This window comes from Pezoporus wallicus, unplaced genomic scaffold, assembly GCF_028554395.1.
Source record: "Pezoporus wallicus isolate ANWC-B61680 ecotype Strahan unplaced genomic scaffold, APGP_CSIRO_Pwel_v1 contig_8333, whole genome shotgun sequence".
In the NCBI taxonomy this organism is placed as follows: Eukaryota; Metazoa; Chordata; class Aves; order Psittaciformes; family Psittacidae; genus Pezoporus; species Pezoporus wallicus.
In genome coordinates, this window is record NW_026637037.1 from 1446267 (window position 1) to 1473755 (window position 27489).

Sequence of the window (27489 nt, forward strand, 5' to 3'; positions counted from 1 at the left end):
AAGACTGGAAGAAGAATGGGACCTCTTCCTTCACTCAGCTGAGAATGTCCTGTGGAATTCTGCTGATCAGTTTACAACCTGATCAGCCATAAGACACAAGCCTGTAGGAAATCAAACTTGAGTAGCTCAAATGTTCACGTGAATGCCTACCCAGGAGTCAATTTGTGTTCAGTAATAGACTGAGCCAAGATGAAGCCAAGACTCAGTTACAGGTGCTGGCGGTGTGCCCTGCCACCTCCCACAGGATCCTCTTCCTGCAGCAGGAATGGCTCAATGCTGCAGTAATCAGCACCGGAGTTTCTGCATTTCACAGGCGGGCACTTCGACACAAGCCAACATCAGTTTCTGTTCAGCCTTAAGCCACGGTGTTCCTGTCATGGGAGGCATCCTGCAAGAGGGATTGGTGTACATAGCTGGGGTAGGTGAGCTCTCTGTTGGCTGCAGCTTAATCCAGTGTGGGATATACATGAACACCTTCAACGTTACGTTGAGAGAGAATTCCTAAATTATCAGAAAGATCAGGACACCTTAATGGAAAATTGAGGTGGTTTAGGACACGTATGGTAGTAGAAGCATGCCAAGAGGAATGGTGATCCAGAGCAGCCCTAAGGAGGACTTGGGGGTCTTGGTGGATGAGAAACTGAACATGAGCTGCTTCAGTGTGCGCTTGAGCCCAGAAACCCCCCATGTGCTGGGCTGCATCAACAGGAGCGTGAGCTGCAGGTTGGGAGAGGTGATCCTGCCCCTCTGCTCTGCTCTCATTAGACACCACTTGCAGCACTGTGTGCAGTTCTGGTGTCCTCAACATCAGACTGACATGGAAATGTTGGAACAAGTCCAGAGGAGGCCACGAGGATGATTAGGGGACTGGAGCACCTCCTGTATGGAGACAGGCTGAGAACATTGGGGCTGTTCAGCCTGGAGAAGAGAAGCTGCGTGGAGACCTCAGAGCAGCTTCCAGTGTCTTGAAGGGGGGCTACAAGGATGCTGGAGAAGGACTCTTCATTAGGGACTATAGTGATAGGACAAGGGGTGATGGGTTCACACTGAAACAGGGGAAGTTCAGGTTAGATCTAAGGCAGAAGCTCTTCCCTGTGAGGGTGCTGAGGTGCTGGCACAGGGTGCTCAGAGAAGCTGTGGCTGCCCCATCCCTGGCAGTGTTCAAGGCCAGGTTGGACACAGGGGCTTGGAGGAACCTGCTCTAGTGGAAGGTGTCCTTGCCAATGGCAGGGGGTTGAAACTGGATGATCTTAAAGTCCTTTCCAACCCAAACCGTTATATGATTCTGTGATCATGCTTTCTAGTTAGAAAACTGTTTACCATGACCACATTTAATTTTGCCAACAGCTCAAAACCATAAATTGAGAAACAATCGGACAAAACTCACAGCACTTCATTTAGCACCAGCGAACATCCGCATTACCTGTTCTCCGCATGACGGGTGCTACCCTCTGCTCCGCAGCGCTGCCGAGGAGCGCACGAACGGCTCCCCGGGGCACGGCCGGCCGCCTCAGCGCACTTCTCGTCACACACTGCAGACAATGGGCCCCCTGTACAGGAGAACGCTGCCGGATGGTGCCGTTCCGCGCCGCAAGCGCTTAGCCCCGGCCGTGGTGGACCCGCCGCGCTGAGGGGCGGCGGGAACTGCTGTGGAGAGCGAGCGGGCGGGGCAGCGGCAGCGAGCGGAGCCCGGCGGCAGGTGGCGGCGGCGGCTCGGCCCCTTTAAGGCGACGCCCGCCGTAACCCGATCGCCGCAGTCGGAGCATCCTGCGCCCGGGGAAGGGCTGTACCGTGCCCGCCGCCGCGGGGAGGCATGGCGGAGGCGGCGCTGCGGAGCCGGTAGCCCCGCTCCCAGGTGAGGCTGGCGGCCAGGGGGCCGCTGAGGGGCCGGGGCGGTGCAGCCCCTTCTCTGTCTCCTTCACTCAGCGAGGGGCCGCCCCCGGCGCGGCGCCGCCCCCCGCGGTCCGTTGGCCACAGCCCGGTCTGACCGCACGAAGCGCAGCGGCCGCGGTGGGTCCGAGCGCTGTGTGCTGCCGCTTGGCAGCCGCCGGGGCTGACGGGGGAAGCTCGGTAATGTCCGCTGCGGGGGAGCGCTGCGCTTCTCGGGAGCCGGCCTGGGGAGGGTACCCCCGCGGCTCGCTGCCCCCTCAGGGGTTGAGGGGGTGATTTCTCCTTCTCCCTGTTGCGTTCCGACTGCAAACTTCTTGCGGGGTTGAGGAGATGGATGTAGGTAAATGCCAGCGCAGCGCACAGCTCTGCCTGTTTACCCGGTCCGTGTTAAAAGCGTGCCTAACCCGCTGGTTGCTTTGGCGTTTTAAGAGCAGGAGAAGTGGAGTTTGGCGTGTGGGGAGCCTTGGCTAGAAACGGGAACGGGTTAAGCTGTGAATAGCTTGGGTTTTGCTGCGTTTCTCCTTAACGCTGCTTACTGAGCTAAGACATTGAATGCAGTATGTCTGATCTGTTCGGAGCAATAGAAGCACAGCAAAACTCAGGCACTGCAGATGTTTTATTACTAGGCTTATTATAAACTGTGCAAACAGTCAGTGGTCCCACGCATTTCCCTGCAGATTAGTGTGGCGAGTTTCACAGGGTTTGGATTTGGCTCTCAGTTTTAAACCTATCAGGAGAGCATAGGGCTGGATGGGATGCCTTGGTATCACTGGCAGCTTTACAGTGTAATCTTGTTTGGACGTTGATCCAACTCATCTTGAAATCCAGCCTTGAAAGGAGAAAAGGCTGCAGGCCTCATGCCATCTTCTGCACCTCCCTACTATGTTGTGTGGCTGTGCAGCTGCAGTTCTTGTTTTTATGATGTGAAAATTGATGTGGAAGCAGTGGAATGAGGACATAACTGCTAAATGCCACTGATGGTACAATGCTAGGTAACTCTTCTGCTCCTTTGTCCTCTTTCAGTAAGTTCTAACTTGTTTCTATTGGAATTTCATGATGGTTTCATATTGGGGGTGAATGAATGTTGGGACTTGATATTGTTGGGCTTTTTCTTCTAAATTTCAAGTAGAAATGGAATTGTAGGAAGACCACAGCATGTTGATAGCTGAATGTATTTCCAGCGCTTACTCTGATTGAAAGCTGTGTTAGTAGCTTGTTCAGAATTACTGGGGTCAATAGAATAACGTGGTACTGCACTAGACGCGTGTAAGCAATACCTTGCTGAAAATTGTTAAAGTATTCACTGATACTTATTTACCTAAAGGCTACATTGAAAAGCTGCAGGAGTGAAGTTCCCATCACTTGTAATCACAGTTCAGCTGCATGGTTGAGACAGTGATTTAGGGTAAGCCAGGAAAAGGCCACTGCTAACAAACTAATGGTGAAGAACCAACCTGGGCATAGTACTTTCTTCCCTGATTACAATGTACTTATGCTACACCTCCCTCCCCACCCAGCCTTCCACTAGCTCAAAAACCGTATCAGCAGACTGAATGGTAATCAATGATCATACAGTTTGGGCAATAGAGTATCCGCTCATATCTAATCCATGAAGTTCTGTATCTTGATCAGACTTTGCAGGACAGCCGTAAGAAGATGGAGGGGTAGAAAAACAGCGTAGTTGAAGCTGCTTTTGGCATGCTAACTTTGGCCGCAAAGAAATCATGTAATCAGAAATTTATTATGTTTCTTTTAAGTGATAAGCTTTTGTTCACCAACAGGAATGATTTTTCTTTGAAATAAAATCTGGTAAACAACAGTTAATTTTCATGTTAAACATGATATAGTTGAGATAATGAGAAAGCATTCACAGCTGAGCTGTTCTTCCATCTCACTTGAAGTAGTGTGTTTACACCTGATCCTTGTATTGAATGAAAACACAGCACTCTAAATTTGCCTAGGTAAAGCATGACATCCTTGGACTTGGTATGTAATGTATTTAAGCGTCATCCTGATAAACATGTATGAAATCACCTTCTGAAATCAGTCTTGCAAAAGTGCTTATGAGTATCTGTGAGACCAGCAACAGAGGCCACGTGACTAGTTTCTTCTCTGCTACCATCATACCTTTCTCCTCTGTGGGCATCACAGTTCTGTACTTGCTGCTGAGACTTCTGAGAGGTACAGGAGTATGATACTTCTGGAAGACAGATCAAGCAATGTCCACACAAGTGCTTTTCCTTAAAATGAATTCCCTGTACAGGCTCCCGAGTAAAAAGATGAGGTTTTCTAATGCATTTCTTGCAAGGGTGGTTGGGTGGTTTTCTGTTTAATTCCATAATCTGCTGTACTAAAATGAAAACCTGTCACACCCTGACACATTACTTATCTAATAAAATCTTCAGGTACTAAGGAGACAAAACAAAACATAGGGCTCTTTTGTCCAAGAGATTAAGTCAGTGGCTTTGAAGCTCAGAGGTACCAGTATAGTCACTGCAGGTGAATAGAATGGGTAGCATCATGAGAATTGCTGTGTTCTAGTCAAAAGGATGAAGCAGGTGTGGTTGATGTTTTGCTGTGTTTCTGAAGAGAACTGTCTTCCACATTTGTTTTGGTTTCCTCCTTTAGGAATGAAACCAGCTGGGTTTTTTTTTCCTTTCACAGTCCAAGAGAGGACTTGCTTACTACACATGAGATGATGTAACAATGAAGTGTTGTCCCTAGGAGCAGATTCTGGAATGGACACTCCACAGTGTTTTATCAGTAGGTTTAAACTGGGAGATTAAGAGTTTTAATTAATTGTTTTATTCCTTCAGGTAGAAAAGTTGTAGAAAATCAACTTTAACACCCATTGTCTCCAGTACTTTAGACTGTGTCAAAAAGGGCATCACATTTGAGTTGTATTTTGTATCTTCTTGATCAGTGGAGGCAAATGGAAAAGTATGCAGAGCAAAGTAAAAAGTACTTGAGAGAACAGTGAACGTATAGTATACATTCAGTATGGTGTTTGAAATTGTCTTGGTTTTGGCTGGGATAGAGTTGGCTGGGCTTAAACCATGACAGACTGGAAGTTTTAATAGGCTAGCATTAAAGAGTATGCTATAGGATGTATGCTGCTGAACTAGAACAGGCCATCAGATAAACAACTGGAATGAGCGCAAGTTTGTTGCAATGCATTGCAGCATGTATACATTAAACTTTGTGTTTGGAGTAAGTAAAATGCACTTGGGAACTGAATCTTGTGATCCCACCCTGCTTACGGCCCTTCAGTCTATGATGCATAGCTGTCCCAGATCATGCCAGCTGGGTGCCTTTTGGGTTATACTGAGCAGGAATAGCACATTAAATACAGTCTAACCACTGCAGAGTCCTTAGAACAGGATTAAAGCTGGTCTGAAGCAAACACTTGAAATCCCTGATCTGGATGCAGGTTTCACTCAGCAAATCTGCTCTTATTTGCCCTGCATTCTGCTTATGTAGCTGTAGCTTTTACTGTGGGTACCAGTCAGAGTCGGGTAATTCACTTTCTGGTTTTACTCTTCAGTTTTGGGGGGAGAAAAGAAAGAGGAGGAGGGGAAGAAAAGTTTGAGATCAATGAACCTTCTGCTTCTAGATCTTTGAAGACAAAACTACGTTGTTCCCTGGCCTGTGTGTAGTACACATTTCATTAAAGTTCTAAGTTTAAATGGAACCTGTGTTTCAATATACTCACCATTTACACCAACAAGTGAGAATACTGTAATTAATGCTTTGAAAAGTTATTATTCCAAGTGGTGGGCTTCTCTTTCTGCTCTGCCCTCCCCAGCCTAAAGTTTCTTTCTATCTGCAATGCAGATATAACTTCAAAACTCTAAGGCATGTTCCCTCAGTCTCTAATGCATGGGAACTGTAAGTGCATTGTGTAATTGTATCAGTTTTTGCTGACCATTAGGTTGTTGTAGTACCATCAAATCATGCCAGCATAAGTCTTCATGTTATTTTTAGGTATTTTCTTTGGTATAACTACTACAAGTGACAGCATAAGAGCTATTAAAATAATTATTTAAGTATTTTAAATGAAGCCATTTGCCTTTTTCCCCCTTTTCTGTTCAGCTTCATACAAATTGACTTTTTATGAGCTTGTAATCTTTGTCAGTCTGGGAATATAAAACACTCCACGACACCATCCAACTACATATATATGTCAGGGCTAGGCTGGGCAGAGTCTTGGGTGATGTGGTCAAGGGTGAGGCATCCCTGCCCATGGCAGGGGGGTGGAACTGGATGATCTTAAGGTCCTTTCCAGCCCAAACCAGCCTGGGATTTTATGATTTTATGGCAGAAATTTGTGGCTTGTGTGTTGCAAAATGTTGGTGACTTGGGAGGAATGACTGAAGTATTTAGAGGCTTGACATTTACTTTTGGAGTTGATTGGCTATTGTTTTAGACCTCATGGAAGGTCTAAACACCCACCACCTGAGAAGTGTGTTACCTCTGATCATGGGAAACTTCTTGGTGTGCTCTAAAATAGTGTGAAGTTCAGACTTTCACATGAAGAAAAAAGAAGTTCAAATGCAATAGCCTATGTGCTGATCTGTGAACAGAGTGCAAATTGAGAACTGCTGTCTCCCTAAAGTGTACCAACATAAAGCTGCAGTAAGGCTGTTGCTTCCTGAGGCTGACCTGAGAATCTCTCTACTACAGCAGTTACCCAAATTCATTGTTGCCTTTAACACCCTATTGGCAGCAGTCAGTCTGGTTAAGAACAAGATTAGTTTTAACTCTGGAGCATCTTGGGACAGGAGTGGAAGCTTTTGAGCTAGTGGTTGCACTGGTCAGTGGTTCTCCTGCCCTTTCTGTGTAGATAAAATGCACACAACTATAAGCAATGAAAATGTGTAGTATGTGTAAGTTTGGGGATACCTTAAACTACTAAGGCTTAAGGGGAAATGTTGAGCAAGATGAAACTTTTAGTGAGCAGTATTTCTGTTGAGAAGTTAGCTGTCAAAACCACTTTCTGTGGCTGCTTAAAATAGTTCAGTGCAGAATGGACTTAAATGGCTAGGTTGGACACGGCTTTGGGCAACATGGCCTAGGGTGAGGTGTCCCTGCCTGTGGTAGGGGGGTTGGAACTGGATGATCTTAAGGTCCTTTCCAACCCAAACCAGTCTGTCATTCTAAATTGCCACCTTCTTCTCTTCACAGGCTGAAGAAAAATGGCTTCCTTCAGCAACCTGATTATTGGCATTATTGTTGCCAGTTTTACTGTATTTCAGTTCCTGTTCCATGTTTTAAGTTCTTGGGTGTCAACACGAATAACACCTGGTTTTAACAATCTCAGCCAGAAAAGGAAGATCGAATGGAATTCAAGGTAAGAGTGTTCAAAACAAAATCCAGCTAATGACCTGCCTGGAATTGTCAACATCTGAATCCCTATGTGTGTTTAACCCTGTGATTCGGGGTGCTTTCCTGCCTTTTTGAGCCATAAAGGAAATATAGTAAAATGAGTTTTATTTGTAATATATTTGAAAGGGTATGTAGTGGTGGTTGGAAAGAACCTTATGATCATCTAGTTCCAACCCTAACCATTCTGTGATTCTGTATAGTATACAAGCTTCATTGGATGAAATGAATTGATAGAGTATAACTTTATGCTTGAGTAGCCTATTGTAACTCTAAAATATTTTGCAGGTTTTTCTCCAGTTTGAAGCTCAAAACTGTGCTATGTGATTGTTGCTGCACTCAAAATGCATTTGTTGCAGTGCTGTTCCTCCTCAGTGCTATTTAAAGGCAGCATCAGGTGGATGCTTCTAAAGTTGTTTCCATTGTGCTAGGCAGCATTAGCAACTCAAATAGTCTTGCCTTTCCATTTGGCAAATGTCCACCTGCAGTGTTCTTAAAGGCACCACCTTAATTTCAGTTTGATCTATGACTACCTATCTGCCAGAACAACGCTGTAGGATGCCAGTTCATATCAGTGCAGGTTAGGTTTATCTCTATGTTACAACTGACAATGGAGGCAGACAGGGAAGCTAAACTAAACTGTTATCATGCTGGAGCTGAACTTTTGTCTCTAAGCCACATCAAGTGACCATAGAATTACATAATAGGCTTTCTGAGAACTTATTCCATGCCTCATAGCTGTTGTAACAGCTTTGCATAATAACATGTGAATTGTCTTACATATAGCAGGTTTGCTGGAAATAATCTGCTCTGTAATCTCTGGGCTATTTTGTAGTGAGCTGTTCAAGTTGATACAGCACCTTTTTTTACTTCTTTCCAAGTTTTTTCTTAGGGTTGATAGCAGGATGTAGATGTTAGCACATAAATGAGTTGCGGTCCAGTGCTGCATCCAGTTCTGGAGTTAGAAGGCATGACACACAACGTATCATTCATCAGCAGCTTGTGGATGTTAAACCTGAGGAAAGTGAAAGAAAGGCTAACTGTGCTTGCCTTTCTACGTAAGACTGACCCTTAACTCTGCTAACCAATGTTCTGTCAAACTGCCTCAACACTGCAGTGTTTCACCAAAACAAAGAGGCATCCCAAGGGGTATCTTACAAATTCAGCGGATGTAGATGGCCGTATATGCATTCTGCAGACAGCTGTGCAGGTAGAGAAAGTTACTATCTCCCAGTAAAGTGAGTTGGGTTAGCTTAAATGATTTAAAAGCAGATGGTTGTTATTTTGTCCTATATTGAACTGGTGTAGGGAGCACTCACACAAATGGTTCTGTTGGCAGGCCTGAAGGAAACTGCCAACAGAACTGACACAGAGGATGGTTATGCATTTTTATCAGCTCAGCTGCCTGAAATGAGCCGCAGCATTGAAATGCATTGTTACAGTTTGGAGGGTTTTGTAATCAAACATTGGAACTGCAGCTCTGGACCGTGTTTTCTATGCTGCCAATTTGTTCATACTGACCTTCCAAGAATTAAGAACCAATAATGTAATTGCTTCTGGAATATTAAGTATGCAGATGCTCAAATTGAGTAAAAAATGTACTTTGACACAAATGTAATAGAACTCTTTATTTTACTGTGCATAAATTCCTGTCACTTATTCTACTAATACATGATTGTACTGCTATTAAGCAGTTGGTAAGTATGTGTAGCTTCAGTAACAAAGGAATAAGTATGCAACTTACCAGTGCAATTTGTTTCTTTGCAGTTTAATGAGGAGTTAAAGGATACAAGCTTTGTCAGATTCTCAAAGAACTGTGTGGAGCTTGACAGACTGACCTAGATTCCATATTAAAATGAAGTGTTGCACTATTTCCCTCCTTCTGCCCCTTCTTCTATAGCAACTTCGAAGTCCAGAGTTGGAGGCAATCTGCTTCTTTCTTCCTTTTGATTTTTTTTTTTTTTATCCTCTCCCCCTCCGTGTGCTGTGCTTGTGTATAGCTTGTATTCCAAACACTAAGGTTTGGACAAAGAGCCGCTCCTGAGACAAATTGCAACTGATCTATATATTCTAAGATAAATTTTACTTCTTTCACCATTATCTTCTCATGTTCAAAACCACCAGGCATTTCTCAAATGCTAATACTATGTGCCATGCTTTGTTTTAAAGACAAAGCAAAGTTCCTAGCTCTCTGCTAACTCTGTGTTGCAAGAGCAGATGTCTTAATCCTGATAACTTAAATTTTCTCTGTTTATTAAATAGATAAAAAGATTTAACCCAAAAGCAGCCTGTGGCTAGTGGTTAGTAAATGTTCTCCTCCAGCTTGTTACATTTGACTATTCAGCTTGCATAAATCTGCATTAATTTTTTTGGAACACTGTTGAAAAAGTGCTGAAAATAACATGATGATACTCTTTAAACAAATCATAAATAGAGACTTCTCTTATGAACGCACAGCATTCACAACTAAGTAAACTTCATGTTAAGCACATTAAGGAGAACATCACCCTTATTTGCAACCTACTCTGTCTTTGCAAAGTCTTCCAGAGGGAGTAAGATGGTTTTCTCAAATCTTGCATGGTGGAGTTGAGACTCCTGAGAGGGATCTATGCACGTTTAAAATATGAATGACTTCCAAATACATGTATTTAATATGTACAAAGACAAAACTAATAACTAACAGCATCTCTATATTTGTGTGCCTATTTTTTGTGCTGTGAATACAGTGCAAAGATGTTTCTGATGACACAGCATCAAACTTGGAGTTCTCATCTTTAAAGGCTATCCATGATTCAGTAGAGCTATTTTAGCACATTTTTTTTCCTTCCTAGCCACACTTGAGAACTGGGAGAGCAAACAGCAGCTACACAGGATTAAATGCAGTTTCTAGCAGTGTTAAACCCATGGCTAGAGGAACAAGGTGACATGTTTTGGACCCATGCCCATTGCGTTGTTCTGCTTTCCAAGAATACATGTGGACTCCAAAGGGCAGGAATGACCGTGTCCTGTGTGCTGGCAGAAACCCTGTCAGGGCCTCTGTAAATAGGTAGTTCTTTTTAAGTGCTTGTTAACATTCAGAGTTTATCTACAGTGTGCATGCACCCTGTATACTTGAGACTGGTGTCATTTGGATGTGGAGGGGGAAGTGTGTAGTACCCAAGGCAACTCTGATTATTGTGACTTTATATAGGGCAAGAGGAGTGTAAATAAAGCAAAGCTTTAAGAGGAGTGTAAATAAAGCAAAGTGAGCTGCTGGTTCATATGAACTTGTAGCTGTTACACCTCAGATACTCAGCTACAACCTTTTGTTATGCAAGTTTTCTCTTTGACAGCCAGAATCTACTCAAAATGCACTTGAAATTCCGATGCTTACCTTGATAAGTTTTTCATTGAATGCCCCTCTTTTCAAAACCTTCACTTGGCAGATTTGTTGTGGGTCATCTTATTAATTTGGTGCCTGAAAGGAGAAATTTGCTGCAGGACTCGTGGGCCAGTCTCAGTGTGGATTGCATACAGATTTGCCAGCAAAATGGGACAACACAGCAAGTATTTGTTAGAGAACTGGATGTCTTTAAGGATTCATTCGTATAGGGGAAAATGAAGATCTGTTACTTTAAGACCTTGTGTTTTGTTTAAGAGGCCCCTTGCTCCAATCTAATAGGTTCCTTCTTTTTGACTGTTTTTCCCACCTCTCATTGTATTGCAGTTGGATGTACCGTAAAGAAGAGGTGATTGACTTTCACAGAGGTATCTGGATGCAGCTGAGAGCTTAAGCACAGTATAGACAGTTGTGAGTGGCAGTACCTTCTTGTGACTGTAATCTCTTTTTTAGGACAGTGTCCACATTCCATGCCTTGGTGGTTGGTGGCTTTTGCCTCTATATTTTGGTATACGATGATGCCGTTAATGCTGACCGTCTCTGGTAAGGAGTGTTACATATATCTTGTGTTTATACAATGAAGTAACATAACTGAGTATGTTCATTACTGAAATAATTAAGATCCCATTAAAATATGCAGTAATTGTAACATTGGCCTTTTCTGTATGTAGTAATAGATGATAAAATGGTTGCCTGTTTTGGATTTTTTGTCACTGCATTCTGGTGTCTTTAGTGAGACAAAGTACAGTCTGGATATCTTATGAGATCTGTTAATCATGTTGGAAAGCAGCATGTTATTATGACATCTCTCGTGTGTCTCATGTGGTAAGGTTTATTAGATGGAAGCTTTTATTCTGCTTTCTTTGAGTAGAACTTGTTCTAAATAGTGCAAAGGAAGTCATGAAAGCCGAAATAAAAGCCTCTTAGTGATGATAAATAAGTTGAATCTTTGCATTTACTAAATCATCCTGGTGTATTTCCAGGAAAAAATCAAATTAATCAGAAATCAATCCCCTTTATTTCAATATTGCTTCTAAATAGTTTCTTCTGTTTGGATCTGTTTACAGTGATTGCTGTCAATGGTGTTATTTACATTTGGTAGAGTAAGGAAAACTTTATATATTAAAATCCAGTGGAAGTGTATCAAATCTGTGTGTTTTAAATGAGAGCTTTGGGTTCATTTCATGGCAGTATTTCTGTACACTGTTGCCTGGTCAAAATTATCTTAGTGGTGTCAGGGTCTTGTCAACTGAAAGTGCACAGAACATACTCCAGATGTGGGAATCAGTGGTCTCAGTTATTAAGCTAGTAATTCTAAACTGTGTGAAGTATCAGTGTACTTAAAACAGTTGCAATGATTTGAATTCATGTTCGTGCAAGTGATTAAGTGTAAAGGAAGACCAAAGAGAATACTGCCCATGGCTTGACAAATACTTACATGCAGTCTGTGAGTGAAATACACCTTTGCATTAGGCTTTCTCCTACCAGTGAAGTCAGAATTTGCAGATGTGCATCTTCTTCTAAGGCTGACTTTTTATATTACTCTTAGTCTTGATTTTAATTGAATAAGACTGAAGAGGAAAACCACCAAGTTATATGGGAAGTGCCAGATGGCCTCTTGCAGGGCTGCTCAGTCTGGAAAACTAATGTCCTTTTGAAGTGCAAGCATAAGCTATAGGACTTAGTCATTTACAGATATGAAGGATGCATAAGGCTTTCTGTAGGAGTCTCTTATTAACAATACAAGACATTTTTGCATCTGGTTTTAGCAGTTTCTAAGTAAATGTCCAGGAATCCTTCATGCAGCTTTCTTGCACTGTTCTGGCTCAGGAAGCCTGAAAATATTACTCAGATGCTCTGATTTTAGACTACTGGGAAGGTTTTGATACAGACACTCTTTCTCTCTCACAGTTGCCACCATCCTTGTGTAGTCATTGACTGAACAGTATCCAGTCAGCTCATTTCTGTGGGATTTAAAGATACCTCTGTCTATAATGGCAAATCACAAGTTCTGAGCCTCTATGTATGTCAACCTAAATTCTGGCTTCGTGTGAAGCTTAAACGCATGATGCCTATGATACCTGTATGTCCTGAAAGGGATCAGGACTCCTGCTGAGCGTTTGGGCTCAGCGGAGACATGCGGTGTTACTGTCAGGTAATGCCTGAATCTAGGTCTGATAGATGCTAACAAAGGATAATAGAGACTGGAGCACTGATAAGTTGGAGGGAAGCATCAGCATAGTGTATGTGTATCTTTTTTGATGCTCTAGGACTTTGTAGAACACTTTGCTTTTTCTCTCTATGTAATACAGACTACCTAACAAAGATGACATAGAAATTCTTTTTGAGGTGGTGAGAATAACAGAGTAGAAAGTGAGTGATCTCTGTTAGAGATCAGATAGGGAAAAGGAGAATTTGTAAATAAGTAAGAGCTAATTGGAGCTTCACAGAACAGGTTTCTTCATACAGCTGTCCACTTGATAGTCATTACTCTGATTAGTGTTTTATACGACTCTATCTGCAAAGAAGTTTGAAGATAGTCATGTGGGCTTCTGTTTGTTCTATCTGCCTGTGCATGTTCATGTGTAGTTCATTTGCCACACATACCTCCTTAGCAATGACAAAAGAGAGAGCTCTTCCCTTTCACTTATTCAGATAACTCCCTGTTTGCCACTCCTGATTCTTGCTTGCTTCAAAACTAGGCTGCAAACACCAGGGCTTGTAAGCTCCATTGCACTTCCCATTCAAGGAAACAGGTTAGGAAATCTAGAAGATTGTAGGCTAAATTCTGAGTTTCCCATTAATTAACCTTAATCTGGAATTCTAACATGAACTCTTCTTGAAGGGATATGACAGACGGGCAGTGCAGCCTTGTATGTTGCTGAAGTGCTGGTTTAGAAAGTCCATAGAAGGTTTGTTGCAAGGTGACCATTCTCAAGGAAAGAACGGAGGGAAGTGAATGTCTCATCCAGTTAAGTCACATTTACCAATACCATGGAACAAGCATACATTCAATCCTTTGCATCTGTTCCAGAGAAGAATATGAAGGTTCTTCAGAGCAGGCTCAATCTTGGTGATGATTTACTGAAGTATGTTGGGAGCACTTACAAGTTTGGGTGTGATGATAGAGCTCTAATGGGAGGGCTGTAACTTTCTCAAGAGCCTCAGCATGTGAGAAAACATCTGTTTATGCTCTGTGTCTAGCTGTGACTTTCAGAAGATGTACACCAAAAGAAGCACTTGGCCTTCAACCTACATAGTCCACAAAACCAGGTTTTGAAGCCGTGGAAAAATGTCCCCATTTCAAGTTGTAGTTAAGAGAGCTTCTATGGCTCCATTCTTAAGGGCTTGAGTGAGCTCCAGGCTCTCCTAGTCATGTTTTTTTTTCTCATCTAATAGCAGAAATGAGGTTTTGCAAATCCTGTTTTCCTGTAAGCTTCCCTCTCCCTCAGGGAAGCAGTTAGTGTTAGATGCTGAGAAGGCCTTAAAATTTAGTGAACAGATTGTAGTAATACAGGAAATCTCTTCCACTGCTTCATTCCAATAGGATTAAAAAATAAAGGCTAAGTAATAGCGTTTTACTGCTTTCTAGCTGAGGGAGACTTTGTGTTGGAGGTGCTATAAGCAGAGTTGTGTTCCTTTTATCTCAAAAGGTTTCCAGCAGAACTTTCTTTCACAGCTTGTCTTGTGCAGTCAACGTTGGGTAAATCTCTAGAGCTGTCACTTGAAGCTCAATTCATACTTACACAAACAAGCTTACTTAGTTAAAAACATGTTATGATCTTTATGCTAAGGAGAAGAGATTTGCTTACCAAACTCAAAATGTGGCCATACAAAGGATGGTGGAGGAAAGGATAAGTGCTGTAATGTGGATGATTCCCTTTCTTGAGGTGTATTCACAAGTTTGGGTTTGTTGAACATCCTTGAGGACCTGAAGTTGTCTGTATGCTACTGAATGCCTGCTGAATGTTTGGCATCAGAAGGGAAGGGACAGAAGGTGTGAAACTGCTCTGGAAAGCATTTCTTCTCAAAGGTTCCTTGGTTTCAGAGAACTGGCAAATAATTCCTTTCATGTCTCCTCCTACTCTGTTTATCCCTGTAAGTATCCATCCTCTTATGAATACGAAAAGTACCAGCTGAGCAAGATATTTTTGTCATCCTTAACAAAGTTTTAACACTGGCAGAAGAACAAAAATGGAGATGCAGGGTTCTCTTTTATCCTCTTTTCAGAGAAGCCAGCTAAGGGTATGTGCTCTGTTCCAGTTCTAGACTCTAGCAAGGCTCTTGGGGCATTCTCTGCCCCAAGGCAGGGGGTATTCCTGGTGAAGGTAGTTAGTAGATGACTTATAGGTGGGTGAAAAAGGAATCCATGTACATAACTAGGACCTTTCTTAATCAAATCTTGAAACATCTTGCTGATGGGCTAAGAATAAGGTGACCTAATAGACATTATGTGTTTGGTATGTGTATATCCTTTGCAAATTGCCTTGTTACAAAGGGTGTAACTATGTATTTTTGGTATGTTTGCAGGGGTGACCCTTCAATTGTGAAACTGAATATTGCTATTACCACAGGCTACCTCATTTCTGGTAATTATGCAATGTGTATATAACACACAGACCCTGCGTATTTACATTGAGTCACTATGCCTATATATTTATACTGAGTCACTGTGCCAGGGATGTGACATGTGTATACAATGCAGTTTCTCCTGTGCCTTTTAGAATTCCTAATGGAGTTGTGGGTTGTGGTGGAATGACAGGATCTTGCCAGTGGATGTGGAAGATGAAATATCATCTCCCCAAGTACGGAGGAAGTGCCACTGTGTGGCTTCATGATGGTTTGCTACACAACCACCAACTCCAGCTCAGATTTGTCCTTCAGCCAGTTGAGAAGGTGTTAAAGCAGTGCCCTTCACTCCCTTGGGGCGGCTACAGCTTGTGGCTCTATTGTCATATGTTTCTTCCTATGAGCTCAGAATGCTGGCAGAAGGATTTTAATAGCCTTCAGTACAAGCTGAGGCGAATGATGCCATAGGATCCTGCCTGCCCACCTCTTAGTCTCCCTTTAAGCCAAAATTTAGTCATATACAATGGGGCAATTTTCATTATTTTCTTGAAATGGCATTTTATCCCATATATGTGTCCTTAATTATTTACTGTCAACTAAAACTGCTGTGGGAATTTTGCTGCAAATTGCTTGGGAGCTTTCTTTTATGGTGTGTGGAGATAATACTGACTTATCATAGCAAGAATTTGGTGTGGCTTGGGCTATTTTCAGGGAAAGGTACTCATGTTAGGACAGAGTCTGGTCAGAGACTGGACTTCACTATCTCCCAGACTAGTTTTCTCACCCCACTGGAGATAGTCTGGTGATTGGCACCCTCTGTTAATCTGTGGGTTAGTTTAAGTCTCTGTTTTTTTCCATAAGAACTTCAGCTTTCATGTTTAAATTCATTGGTATCTATTTCTGAATAATTATGCATTAGAATTTCATGATGAATTAATGAATGCCTTTGAACAGAGACCTGAGCCTGGCCACTCATTCTCTCTCACTTCCTTGTATAGTTAATGTTTAATTATTAATAGGAAGTGGAGCAGCCATGTTAGGTGATATATATAGTCCTGCCTGAAGGTAGCTAATACAAAAGAGATCAAGACTCTCATTGGACATACAAAAGGCACAAGAGTAAAGTCTTTGATTGGAAACATTGGTCACTAATATTCCAGTTTAAAGTACTCATTTGGAGCGGGGCGGGGGGGGGGAGGGGCAGAAATTGCTTATTCCAGTACAAAAATCTTCTGAAATCTTAGACCATCATGGGAGAAGAAAGAATGCTTCTGTCAAAGCATTAACTCGGGCCCACTGCATCACTGCTGCAATAAATGGAAAGTTCTGATTAAAGAAAGCAAACATGCTTCTCATTCCAAGTGTCCCTGGCAAAATATTTTTAGTAAATGGTTCACTGTTAGCTAATATAACTCCTTTTTGATTCACAAGTGCCCTGTAATAGATCCCTGCATGTATTTGTATATGGCTATGCCTGCTGTAGCCCCCATCCCCTCTGGTTTTGGTTGTTTTTTCACTTCTTCCAAATCTTTGGGTTCAGAAGTGTGAAGTCTTGCTCCAAGAGTCTGAATGCACTTTTTTCTTCCAAGATATTTCAGCCTCTGCACTTCTATTGAAGTGGAAAGTTGTAATTTATAGCAACTGTTGGAAGAAAACTGTTGCTTAATGCTTTGACTAAAGTTGAGCCTCAGAATAAAAGTTTTTCTCTTCTGAGATAGAGAGTTTCTACTGATAACCTCTGTTGGCCTTTACACCTCTAAAGCTATTGCGAGGTAAAAGGTAATATAATAAATTGTTCTTTATCATTATTTCTTTTCTCTTGTAGATTTGTTGCTTATTCTTTACTACTGGAAGGCAATTGGTGACAAGTATTTTGTAATACATCACTTGGCAGCTCTGTATGCTTACTATTTTGTACTGGTGAGTGCTGTATTTTTCCAGTCACATAACAAGCAGGTGGCATTGAAGACAATTTAGAGATCTCATCTGCTTAATGTTTATGAAGTTCTTCATTGGTTGGTGCTTTAGCTTTGTGAAAGATGTATTTCTATTTACAGTCACTGTTACTTTCTAAATGGTTTTATCAGTCATTTGTGGTACATGTGTAATATTTCACTATTACAGTCCTTCAATGCAAATGTGTAACTTATTTGACAGCTGAGCTTAAAACTCCACTCGGTTTTTGCTGTAGAGGGACTTTTGACAGAGGGCCTTTTCAAATGGTTGTAGAAAAGGCTTTCAGACAAACCCCCAAGTATGAAGTTAGTTGAAGAATTGGAAGGAAATGATTCCGAGGGGTTATGTTCTGCTTGTGATTGTATTGCAAGGCCATTGGTCAGTGATCCATAATCCTGGTGCAGGATGTGCTACGATCAGCTGCATGGGCTTTTTTCTTTACGGTTAATTTGGTGGGGAAACAGTGGATGATTAACTGTGTCTATCTATAAATATCTGTCACATACGTACACTGAAGGGAAAAGGGGAAGAGAAGGATACTGTCCTAGGATAAAACCTCACTTCGTTATTCCCTGCTGCTGCTGGAAGTTCTCAAAGCTGCCCATGTGACTTCATAGAAGTCCCATTGACCTCTAGAATAATGCTCCTGAATTCCTTCTGTAAAGCTTATGCAGTAAAAAAGAAATCTTATAAAATGCATTTTACTTCATTTACTACATTTCTTTGCCTGCCTACTGTGTGAATCCCAGCCTTACAGTGCTGAAAGTGTTGAGGTACCAGATTACTGTCAGATTGCCCACATAATGGGGATGAAGTATACTGAGAAGTACATGCTCTGTTTCGGGCTGAAGATAATTGGATCTTCTAATGTTATCATGGATGAAAGTGAATTAGAACTGAAGATTAGAGAAATGAAAATACCAGTAGCAAGGCTAATCCCTGATGCAGGAAAATCATTAGTTGTTTCTGGACTAAACAAAGTCTACTTTGTGGGAGCTTCATTTAAATCAGTTCTTATTTGGCTGTAGCTCTGCCCTTGGATGTCTGTGTATTACTCTCATTCTCTTATCTTCAGAGAAAGTTACTCCTAAGTATCTTATTTAAAATACAGCTCTTAAAGATAGGAAAGAATTTGATGAAGAACAGAGATCCTCTGTTTGGTGTAGTGTGAACTGACGTGAAATCACTGAAGTAGTGGGTACAAACGTGTTTGATGGGGAAAAGGGGAATCCTGACACGCACTACATAGATTGTTCATGAAGCCTATGAAAATGTTTTAAAAGTCTTTTTATCTCTACATCTGCTGCTGGCCTAGCCATTGTGTAATGGAACACAACCAAACGATAAGGCAGAGAATATGCTGTACTTTGTCACTTGGAGGAAAGTGCTCAGTTGCAACATGTATCAATGTGAATGTGCCACGCAGTCGTATGGATGCTGCCACGGAGGAGATGTGATCATCTTCCAACTCACAGGGCATGGCTGGGGCTGTGACACAACTGCTGGAAAGGGTTTCCCCTGCAGTATGTCAGAGGCAAGAAAAGGCTTTATGTGCCCTTTCTGCTGCCAAATAAGAGCTGGGAATTCATCTTCACTGGGTGAATTATGTTCCTAAACCAATGCAGGGACACCTTTCTTTAGCTTACGGTGTTTATTTTTGAACTTGTTTCAACATTGAGAAACCCCAAATCTTCATAATTATCTTAGTAATAGCATTATTATAATTCTAACCTAACTTGTGCCAGTCTTGTGTTGCTACTTTCCATGGCCACTTAACTGTAAGCTTCTTAATTTAAACAGTACTGATTTGAGCTACCTGAAGGGACGATTGCAGCTTTGGAGGTAAACCGTACTTTGAAGCTGGGAGGAAGTAGCCTAGAGCTGGTGAACTTGTTTGCTATTGTTTTAATAAAGAAGTTGAGACGCTGTGTCAGTCTGTGTGTACTTGAAGGCTGTAATCAAGGTTTCACATCTCCGCTGTTGATGTTTCAATGTCTGCTTTGTTTTGCTAACCAGAGCAAAGGTCTGCTGGCTTACTTTGGAAACTTCCGTCTGCTCGCAGAGTTCTCCACTCCTTTCGTCAATCAGCGGTAAGTGCTCAGGGAATGTTTGCATCATTACTTTACAACTTAATTTGTATCATGATTTCTGTCACTTGGGAAGTCTTTTCTGTTGTCAAATGGGAATTTATATATATTGTATTTGTAAATATATACATTCATATATATGAACTAAGGATTACTATGTGGAAAACTTTTTTGCTGCTATAGCTGCAGCAATGCAACTAATGCATTCATCCGATGTCCTTTTTAGAGTAGACCAATCTTCATATCTAATGCCATTTTAAAATGAAGCTACTGAACAGAAAACCTGACAAACATAATATTGTTCATTATCCCTTTTATGTTCATTTAATTATTCTAATAAAGCCATCATTTTCAATAGGGATTTTTTTAGTATTGTGGATTAGGAAAAGATAACACCATCAGAATCCTAGAATGGAATTGCATTGTCCTGCATAACTGGAAGTTTATTTTGCAGTGCTGCACGTGTATAGATCAGTATTAATATATGAATACATAGAATAATATAAGTGCATATTCTTTATTTGCTTTCAAAAATAGATCTGGATATTAATTTGAGGACTTAAACTAGAAAAATAATAAAGCACCTAAATATACCTGGTTAATCTTCATACTTGTGTTCAAAGAAGGAAGTGGCAGAAGGCATTTTGCAGAGCTCAATGAGTTGAAGCCTGCCATGGCTTCTGATCATAGTGTTGCTACTAGAATTGTTGCTGTGGGTATCAGAAAGGGAGCACAATAATGCCCTGTACCACAGGCAAAGGAAGCAGGGGAGTTTTGCAGTGCTCCGGGGAAGGTGACCTCTCTCCTGTGCCACAGCTGCTGTGATCCAGCTTGGTACAGGGATTTGCCCCAGGAAAACCTCACCTCAGGAGAGGGGCTTTGGTATAGGGCAGTGCTGTCCTCCTCTCCCATAACTTCTGTACGTGTGTGCCATCTGTTTTCTTTTCCAGGCATCTGGTAGAGAAAGGATAATGTAAGGCAAAGAGGGACTGTAGTCCTCCTGCAGACAGGGTATCTTGAGTATTACCCATCACTGCATTATGACTGTAAGCCCCAAAATATTTGATGAGGCTGCATCATTCCTTGGATTTCTAAGAATAAAAAAGATTATGCTGAGACCCCTTTCAAACATAAGCTTGGCAATTGAAGTTGCAGGAGGGAAAGGTGGGATAACGGAGGTCTCTAGAAGTTGCTTCCGTTTGCCCAAGCAGAGTGGAGTCAGAGATTAGAGTCTAATGTAGTCTGTGCTCCGTGTGCACAGAAGAATTGAGGAATAAGTAAACTTCTTTAAACTTGTTTTTAGTAATACAAGGAAGAGGAGAGTAAGAAGATGAAAAAGGGTGTGTTATATTCTAGGTTTCTATATTGACATTCATATCTGAGTGAATGGCTGTTGTCCCAGCTGACTTCCCCTGAGACAGAAGTACATCCTGGGTTGAAGTGGTACCTGTACTAATGCCTATCTTTCAGGCTGTGTTAGGAAGCACTGTGATATGTCTGGCTATTAAAAGTAATAGGCATTATACTTTTTTAATGCCTGGGAGGAGATCATGTGTCTTTGAATATGGGCTCTTACTGCTTTCTCAGAACACCAGAAATCACTGCGGGTGATAATAGTTTCTTGTGCTAAGGGACATAATCTCCTTAGTGCAGGAATGTTTTTTGGGGTTATTTTGGGTGGGGTTTTGTGTGAATATTTCAGGGTTTTTTTAATTAAATTTGAAGAGAACCAGACCCTCAAGGCAGAAAGTAGTGGATAATGATAATGGCTTCCATTATGTTTCATGTTTGCATTCTTAGGATTACCAGAAGAGCTATTATTAAAGTATAAAAAGATACTCTAATCTCAGAACTGTCTGTGTATTTCCTGTCTGTGTTGTTGGGGAGTTCTAATTGGAGGTTGTCTCCATGCCAAGCATTTAAATCTTGTAATGTTAGTATCAGCATCTATGTAATTAAGTATTAGCTGTTGTGGGTAAACTTGTAGTGATACACGTGATTTATTGACTTGTATTAGCTGAATTTGCTGGGAGAGGGAAGTTGCTAAGCAGATGTCCAGTCTTCTACACTGTCCCATTGCAGTGTATTTTAAACCCTGGTTTTATATTGCTTTTGGAATCTGCATTGTAGATATCAATGAAAGTACAAGCTCTAATTGTCAGTCTGACCAAAGATATCAGCTCTCTCTGCTTGTCATCCCAGTGAGTGTTTCTGTGGTGAGGTATCCTGCTTCTAGGCTGGGCTGCCACCTCGAGTACCTGGATTCTAACTGTTTCAGATTACTTCTGTTAGAGCTGGATGTCTGGCAATTCTCTTTAGTATATCTCTAATTACCTAACATATATTACCTAGTATATCTCTAATTAATGCTAAGCATTAATCTGTAGATAATTAAATTGAAAATTACTTTCAAAATCCATTTTAGAACTGGTATCGTGTTAAATAGTTTTACCCTCATATCTCCTTGGAAATAAACAGATTATTCCACTTTTCCTCCCCATCTCCCATCACGAGTACAGTGATTTAAGGAATTTTCTTCTGTTTCGATCTTTAACCTGCCACTGCTGCGCAGATTTTCCTTGTGTTTATTTTGGTGTAAGTGTTTCTCTTCCTAATAGAGTTCAACGCAGGGGTTCTGTGTGTGAAGCAGTACATAAATCATGCCTGTCTACTAATGAATTTATATGCAGTAATTACTTTTTTAAGACCATTTACAGTAGTAGTAGCAGGAGAGGGGCTTTTTAGTTTTATCTTTTCATAACATACCCGGCTGTGACATGGTTTAGTGCCATTTACACTGGTGGGGAGGAACAGAAGCAATCCCAACTCTGAGAAACTGGAAACTAGAGCACTGTCTAAATGACTGTATCCAAATACAATGCTAGAATTGCTTTCGGGGGAGGAAATTAGACTTCTAGTTGCCCGTTGGTGCAAAATGTAGTATCAAGTAATAAATCGGTATCATTTATCCTAAACTTCTCATACGAAATTTATCATTTTGAATTAAAATTATAAAGCGTATTACACAACGGCACTGAAAGGATGCTGGTTGTCAACTGGTTTCCGGTTCCAGTTGGGATTTTATGTTATTCTGCAGTATACCGGTTATCACTTACCGCTTAAGTGGGCTTCAGCCAAGCGGAAGAATTTACAATTAAGCCAAGACAGTGTAAGAATTTAGAAATTATAAGGGTGGAAGCATTTAATAACTTATTGCTTAAAAAAAGTGAATAAAATCCTTCTTTAATGAGATGGCTTCAAGTCTGCCTCATCTCTGTGAATGCTGCTTTTGCAGGTGGTTCTTTGAAATACTGGGATATCCCAAATCTTCCAAGGCCAACATCATCAATGGCTTGCTGATGACAGTTGTGTTCTTCGTGGTGAGGATTGCCGTCATGCCTGTGTATTACAGCCATGTCATTTCCTCCTTTGGAACAGAGGCTTTCCACAGATTAGGATTTGCAGCCCAGAGCGCCTGGATTATCTCAAGTGTTGTCTTGGATATTATGAACGTGATGTGGATGGTCAAAATTGCAAAAGGATGCTACAGAGTCATCTGTCTTATCGGACGGGAGGAAGTCAAAACTCACAGAAATGGCAAATCTGACTAGAAGTCACACACATAAAATGCAATTCCTGCTGTGAAAGTAATCTGGGTTCACTGAAACAGTGCACATTTCTGCCATGGAATGATCCTCTTAAGAAAACAAGGTATTACCTCTGTACTGACCTTACTCTTTCCCTAACCACACTGCCTGCACACCCAGGGCCACGCTTTATGGATCCTGTCCGGTGAGGAATAAAAGCAAAAGCTCCCACAAATGAGTTCCATGTGTGTGTTCTAAGCAGTTACAGGCTGCTGAAGTTAGAAAGGAGCAGACTGGTGACTTGCTTGTTGTCCACCAGTGTGTTTGAAGTGTTTCACTCAGGTTTCTCAGATTAATGTGTTTTATAAACCCAATGAATATCAAGATCTCTCTCTCTTTTTTTAGGAAACAGAAACTTCCAAAACTCCTGATATGGTGCAATTTTCCTGGCACATTTCTATGTTTTCTTCTGGGAATAACAATCAAGATTTCAGTCTTGACAACTTTTTAAGTTTTGCAGAAAAACCTAAAACTGTAGCTTTGGTTCTGTGAAGTCTTTTACTGCTTTTTGTTCTGCCTTATATGAATGCAACCCATTTGGGGCAATGTATGAGATACAGTGATCTAAAATGCTGTATTATAAGACTAGAGAATAGCTGAAGAAGTGTTAATGCTCTGATTCTGATGGGAAGGGTTCGCTTTTGCTCTGTTACATTACATGCAATCCTAACTCTTCTAAATTGCCCATGGAATTGGTTTTGGCAGTCAATATGGTAAATGAGGTGTGGAAATAGCATCATTCTGACACATTTCTTCTTTGCTGCTGCTACTACCTTGGAGAAGTGTTGCAATTCTCCATAGAGTATTTGTAACCACTGGCTATTTGGAAGCAAAGTTTAATTATAAAGAGGTAAAATTCTTCTGTTGATGTGATGTGTAATTTGCAGCAGTCCTTGGATTCTGATCCACGATGACCCATTTGATCTGAAGTACTGAGGTTTTTGTCACATTTTCCTTGTTAATCATAGCCTGAGGTGTTGACTAAACGCGTTCTTGAGTTAACTGTGCCAGACTTGTGTAAAGCAGATCTGTCAGTAGGTACTCTGTTCCTTCTTCTGCAAGCTGAAAGGTTTGGAGGCTATGAAAGAGGAATCTTACCATCTGGGACTAGTCTTGAATCTATTTTCTAATACACTTTGAGGAAATTCTGGGGTTTGTTTGAGTTTTAAAGGGTTTTGAGAGCTGCACTGCTGTGTAGTTCGGTTTTGGTTTGCTTGCTTTTATATCATAGCTGAATTGGGACTGATTTAACTCCTGGTTTTTAACTTGCTGTGGTGCTTGGTTTGGTACTGTGTTTGTTGGGGTTTTTTACATGTTGCTTGTTACACCTTCTGGTAAGGTGTGCTGAAAGCCTGCATTTTCACTCGGTGCACAACCCAGTTACTTTAGCAGACTGCTTCAGCAATTCCTTTTCAAACAGAAAGGTAAAGCATTTACCCTGTGTAGGATCATTGGTTTTCCTCTTGTCCTGTTCCCTGTAACAAAGCTGGGTGATGTGAACTCTCCCCTCTGTAGTCAGAGGTGTGATTGCCCCAGTCCTGTGCTCTTAGTGTTTCCATCCTTCAGGAACTGGATGGCTGTAAGGCCCCAAGAGGACTATGTAGGCTGAAATGCCTTCTAACCGAGGCAGCTGTGGTAAGTGTGGTTCCCCAGTTAAATGATGCTAGAGAGTACTGTTTGGGCTAAATAATACACACTTTTGTAAGCCTAGTTCCACTCTTTAACTGGGCAGGCTTTCTTCCAAAACCATTTCCAGTGTTAAGGGAGATATCAAGGGTTGTTACTACCCTTGGTTGTTTGGATTCTGGGCTTATGAATACTTCACAACCTGCAGACAATAGAGCTGTTTATGCCTTGGAAAAGTTAGCAATTAATCTGTTCAGCCGGATGATCTGAGTGAGCGCTGAACGGGTTTGGGTACCAGTAAATCCATAGTCTGAGATTCTGTGACCTGCTGTGCTGAAAGAAAGACTCCATTCTACACTGATTTGCAGAACCTGGTATCTTTTAAACTAGTGATTTCAGTGTATGAGATGCACAATCTGGGCTGCATATAAAGGCTCTGTGCTCCTGTCACCTTTAGGATTTAAAGGTGTACGTGAAATACTTCATTTTCTCGTGCTTTTTAAGTCACTAGATGAGGGAATTGTTTTGTATTAGCTTGTTCCTTCTGCTTCCATTATTCAGGAAGCAGGATGAAAAACATGGGTAAGGTGATTTGGGGCAACTCTTAAGGTGGTAACTCATGAAAAAAATTAATTCATCCCTTCTTAGCATAATCTTTAATATTTCAGTATCTTTGTTTTCAGTGGAGAACATTAATTGAAATGCTCAATTTCCGTCACTTTTAGATACTTCTTTTCCCTTATAAGACACTAATGTAAATTAAGCTGTAATAAGATTATGTTAAAACCAGATTGAAAAAACCCAACCAACCCGAACCCCAATATAATACACTTTGGGCAACAATCCAGAATGGAAGGGCAAGGGATAACATGTTATAGAACATGTAGTATTTTGGATTGCTGGACAAAATTAGTGTAGTGAAAGCAGTATTTTGCAACTTGTTAGGTCTAAAGCTCCTACATTTGATTAAATTTCCTTTAAAATGTATTGCAGTTCTGTCCTGATGCATCTACTGTGTGTCAGGAGACAACTTCCTATTGAAGGAAGTTCTTAACACTTGTGTATTGGCAAGGAATGTAGTAAACAGGCTACAAAGTTGTGTACTGAATACATGAGTACAGAGCACTTTTTACCTGCTGTTCAAAGCTTATAATACAGCAAATTAGAGAGGTGCAGCACCCATTTTTTAATTGCACTTTATCAGTTTAAAAGCTGTGGTGAAATACTGCTGAAACTTAATGTTGCAAGTGTGTGTCTTTGCTTTTTTTAATGCAAGAAAGTAAATGCATGATAAGTAGCATCACAATAAATGCTACCTTTAGAATGTAATGTTATTAATGGCTTAAAACTTCTCTGTTTTAATAGCTGCATTGTCTACAAGCAGCTTGTGGTGTGTCACCAGGTGTCTTTGCGATGGACATATCAAAAGGAAGGAGTTCCTCCTGTAAAAGATGCTTGGATACCTTGGTTTTCTTTTCTTTTACACTCTTGGGTACCAGGTGACGTAAAATCAGCACGACGATCATGAGAGAGTCTGTACTGGTAAGGCTGCATGCAGGACTGCAAGTTCCCCTTTTTTATGGCTTTATTTTATCATCAAAAGCTGAGTAAATGCCACTTCCAGAATTACTACCGTGGAGTTGTAGGTCAAGTTTTGCTTTCATAATTGATTCGTGGATACTTGTAGAGAGGAAATGTACATCAAATACTAATTTCCTTGGCGAGTGTTCTAGTTGATGCCCATGAAGTTAAGGGCCTTACACTACAGGGGTTATCTGTGTGCATTCTTCAGTGGAAGAGTTCCATCTCTGGAGCCTATTCTACCTCTATAAATAAATGCTGTCTTGAGTGAGCTCAATAATTTAACAGCTTAATTGCCTAACAAATAGACTCTGACTAATGAAAGATATCCTATGCACAGGAAAATGAGGGGAGCTGATTTTATATAGGAATTCTTAACAGTTCCAAATTTTGTATTAAAGTTTATTACAAATGAAGTGAATTCCACTGCCTGGAAGATAATGGCTTCCAGCTTTACTTTGCATATCCTGGGAGAAGATTACTCAGGCTGCAGAACTAATGTTAAGTGAAGAATAGAAGCTCACACCAGGGAGCAAATGGGTTCAGGCAGGTTTACAGAGGAGAAATGGAGGAGACTTTGTGAGCACAAATACAGAGATCCAGGTGTCTTCCTACTGCTGTGGTTGGCACAACAGCAGACCGATGCGCAGCAGAAAGGTTTGGGTATTTCCATCTCTCTGCTCACAGTGGAAAATGAACCGTTGTCCTTTAATGTTTTCTGACTGTGTAAAATAGACCATGAGTTGCTGTACGAAGAGGGCTTTTCTTGTGGGTTTGTGTTGTTTTATGTACATAAGAGTTCCCTAAAAGATCATTTAATAGAGAAGTTTGTTAAAATGATGTTTTGTGTTGCTTCTGCTGAGCCATTCAGATGAAAATCAAGGGCTGCTTGACCATTACTCCAGCTTAGGACCTGGTGCTGTGTTGGCTGCTGGTGAAAGCCATCGATAAAGCAAATAGAAAGGGGCTAGAGTTGTCAGATGGAAAAGTGCAAGTGTAGAAGACCTTGAAAAGCACAAGCAGCCCTTTCAGTTTGTTAATAGCCTATTGTACAACATCATATCTGGCTACAAGGAACTTGATGAGGGAGGATTTGCTCCTGGTGGAGTTACTTTGTCTGTGGAATATATCTGACGGCTGGAAAAAGAACACTACTTCATTGCTGAGATCCTGACAGCAGGCAAATGGAATTAGCCATCAATATTTCTGAAAATCCAAACTTGCATAAAATCTCATTTTTTTTGGACAGGTGAAGGTCTTAGGATTTTTTGCAAGCAACCTGAAAGTTCTCTTTATGGTAGAGAAGATGGAAGATGTGCTGCTTGGGATGTTTATTGCTCTGGGATTAAGCATCAAATCATGCTTTGAGTTG

The 27489-nt window shown here is 41.2% G+C and overlaps 2 protein-coding genes across 5 annotated transcripts in view; one reads left to right on the plus strand and one right to left on the minus strand.

Annotated features, from left to right (window-relative positions):
- ALG14 (ALG14 UDP-N-acetylglucosaminyltransferase subunit) overlaps positions 1 to 1855 on the minus strand; it is a 37133-nt gene extending 35278 nt beyond the window's left edge. Inside the window, exon 1 of the mRNA XM_057402765.1 lies at positions 1424 to 1855. Within this exon, the coding sequence (XP_057258748.1) occupies positions 1424 to 1436 (13 nt within the window). The 5' untranslated portion in view covers positions 1437 to 1855. The remainder of the gene's footprint in view (positions 1 to 1423) is intronic.
- TLCD4 (TLC domain containing 4) lies at positions 1717 to 23248 on the plus strand. Of its 4 annotated transcripts, none has more exons than XM_057402760.1 (7): positions 1717 to 1855; positions 7075 to 7240; positions 11105 to 11194; positions 15182 to 15240; positions 17046 to 17140; positions 19193 to 19266; positions 22559 to 23248. In XM_057402760.1, the coding sequence occupies exons 2-7, from the start codon at positions 7086 to 7088 to the stop codon at positions 22872 to 22874; spliced, it is 789 nt and encodes a 262-aa protein (XP_057258743.1). In that variant the 5' UTR covers positions 1717 to 1855; positions 7075 to 7085; the 3' UTR covers positions 22875 to 23248. The 4 variants fall into 4 exon arrangements, with proteins under 4 accessions (XP_057258743.1, XP_057258744.1, XP_057258745.1 ...); XM_057402761.1 differs by lacking the exon at positions 1717 to 1855 and adding an exon at positions 1999 to 2070; XM_057402762.1 differs by lacking the exon at positions 1717 to 1855 and adding an exon at positions 2787 to 2882.
- Positions 23249 to 27489: the final 4241 nt, after the last annotated feature.

Bases quoted from the DNA above. Each gene is read 5' to 3' on its own strand.
- TLCD4 (XM_057402760.1), top strand. From the start codon at position 7,086: ATGGCTTCCTTCAGCAACCTGATTATTGGCATTATTGTTGCCAGTTTT. The intron at 15,241-17,045 runs GTAATTATGCAA...TTTCTCTTGTAG, and splicing joins CACAGGCTACCTCATTTCTG to ATTTGTTGCTTATTCTTTAC. The intron at 19,267-22,558 runs GTAAGTGCTCAG...CTGCTTTTGCAG, and splicing joins ACTCCTTTCGTCAATCAGCG to GTGGTTCTTTGAAATACTGG.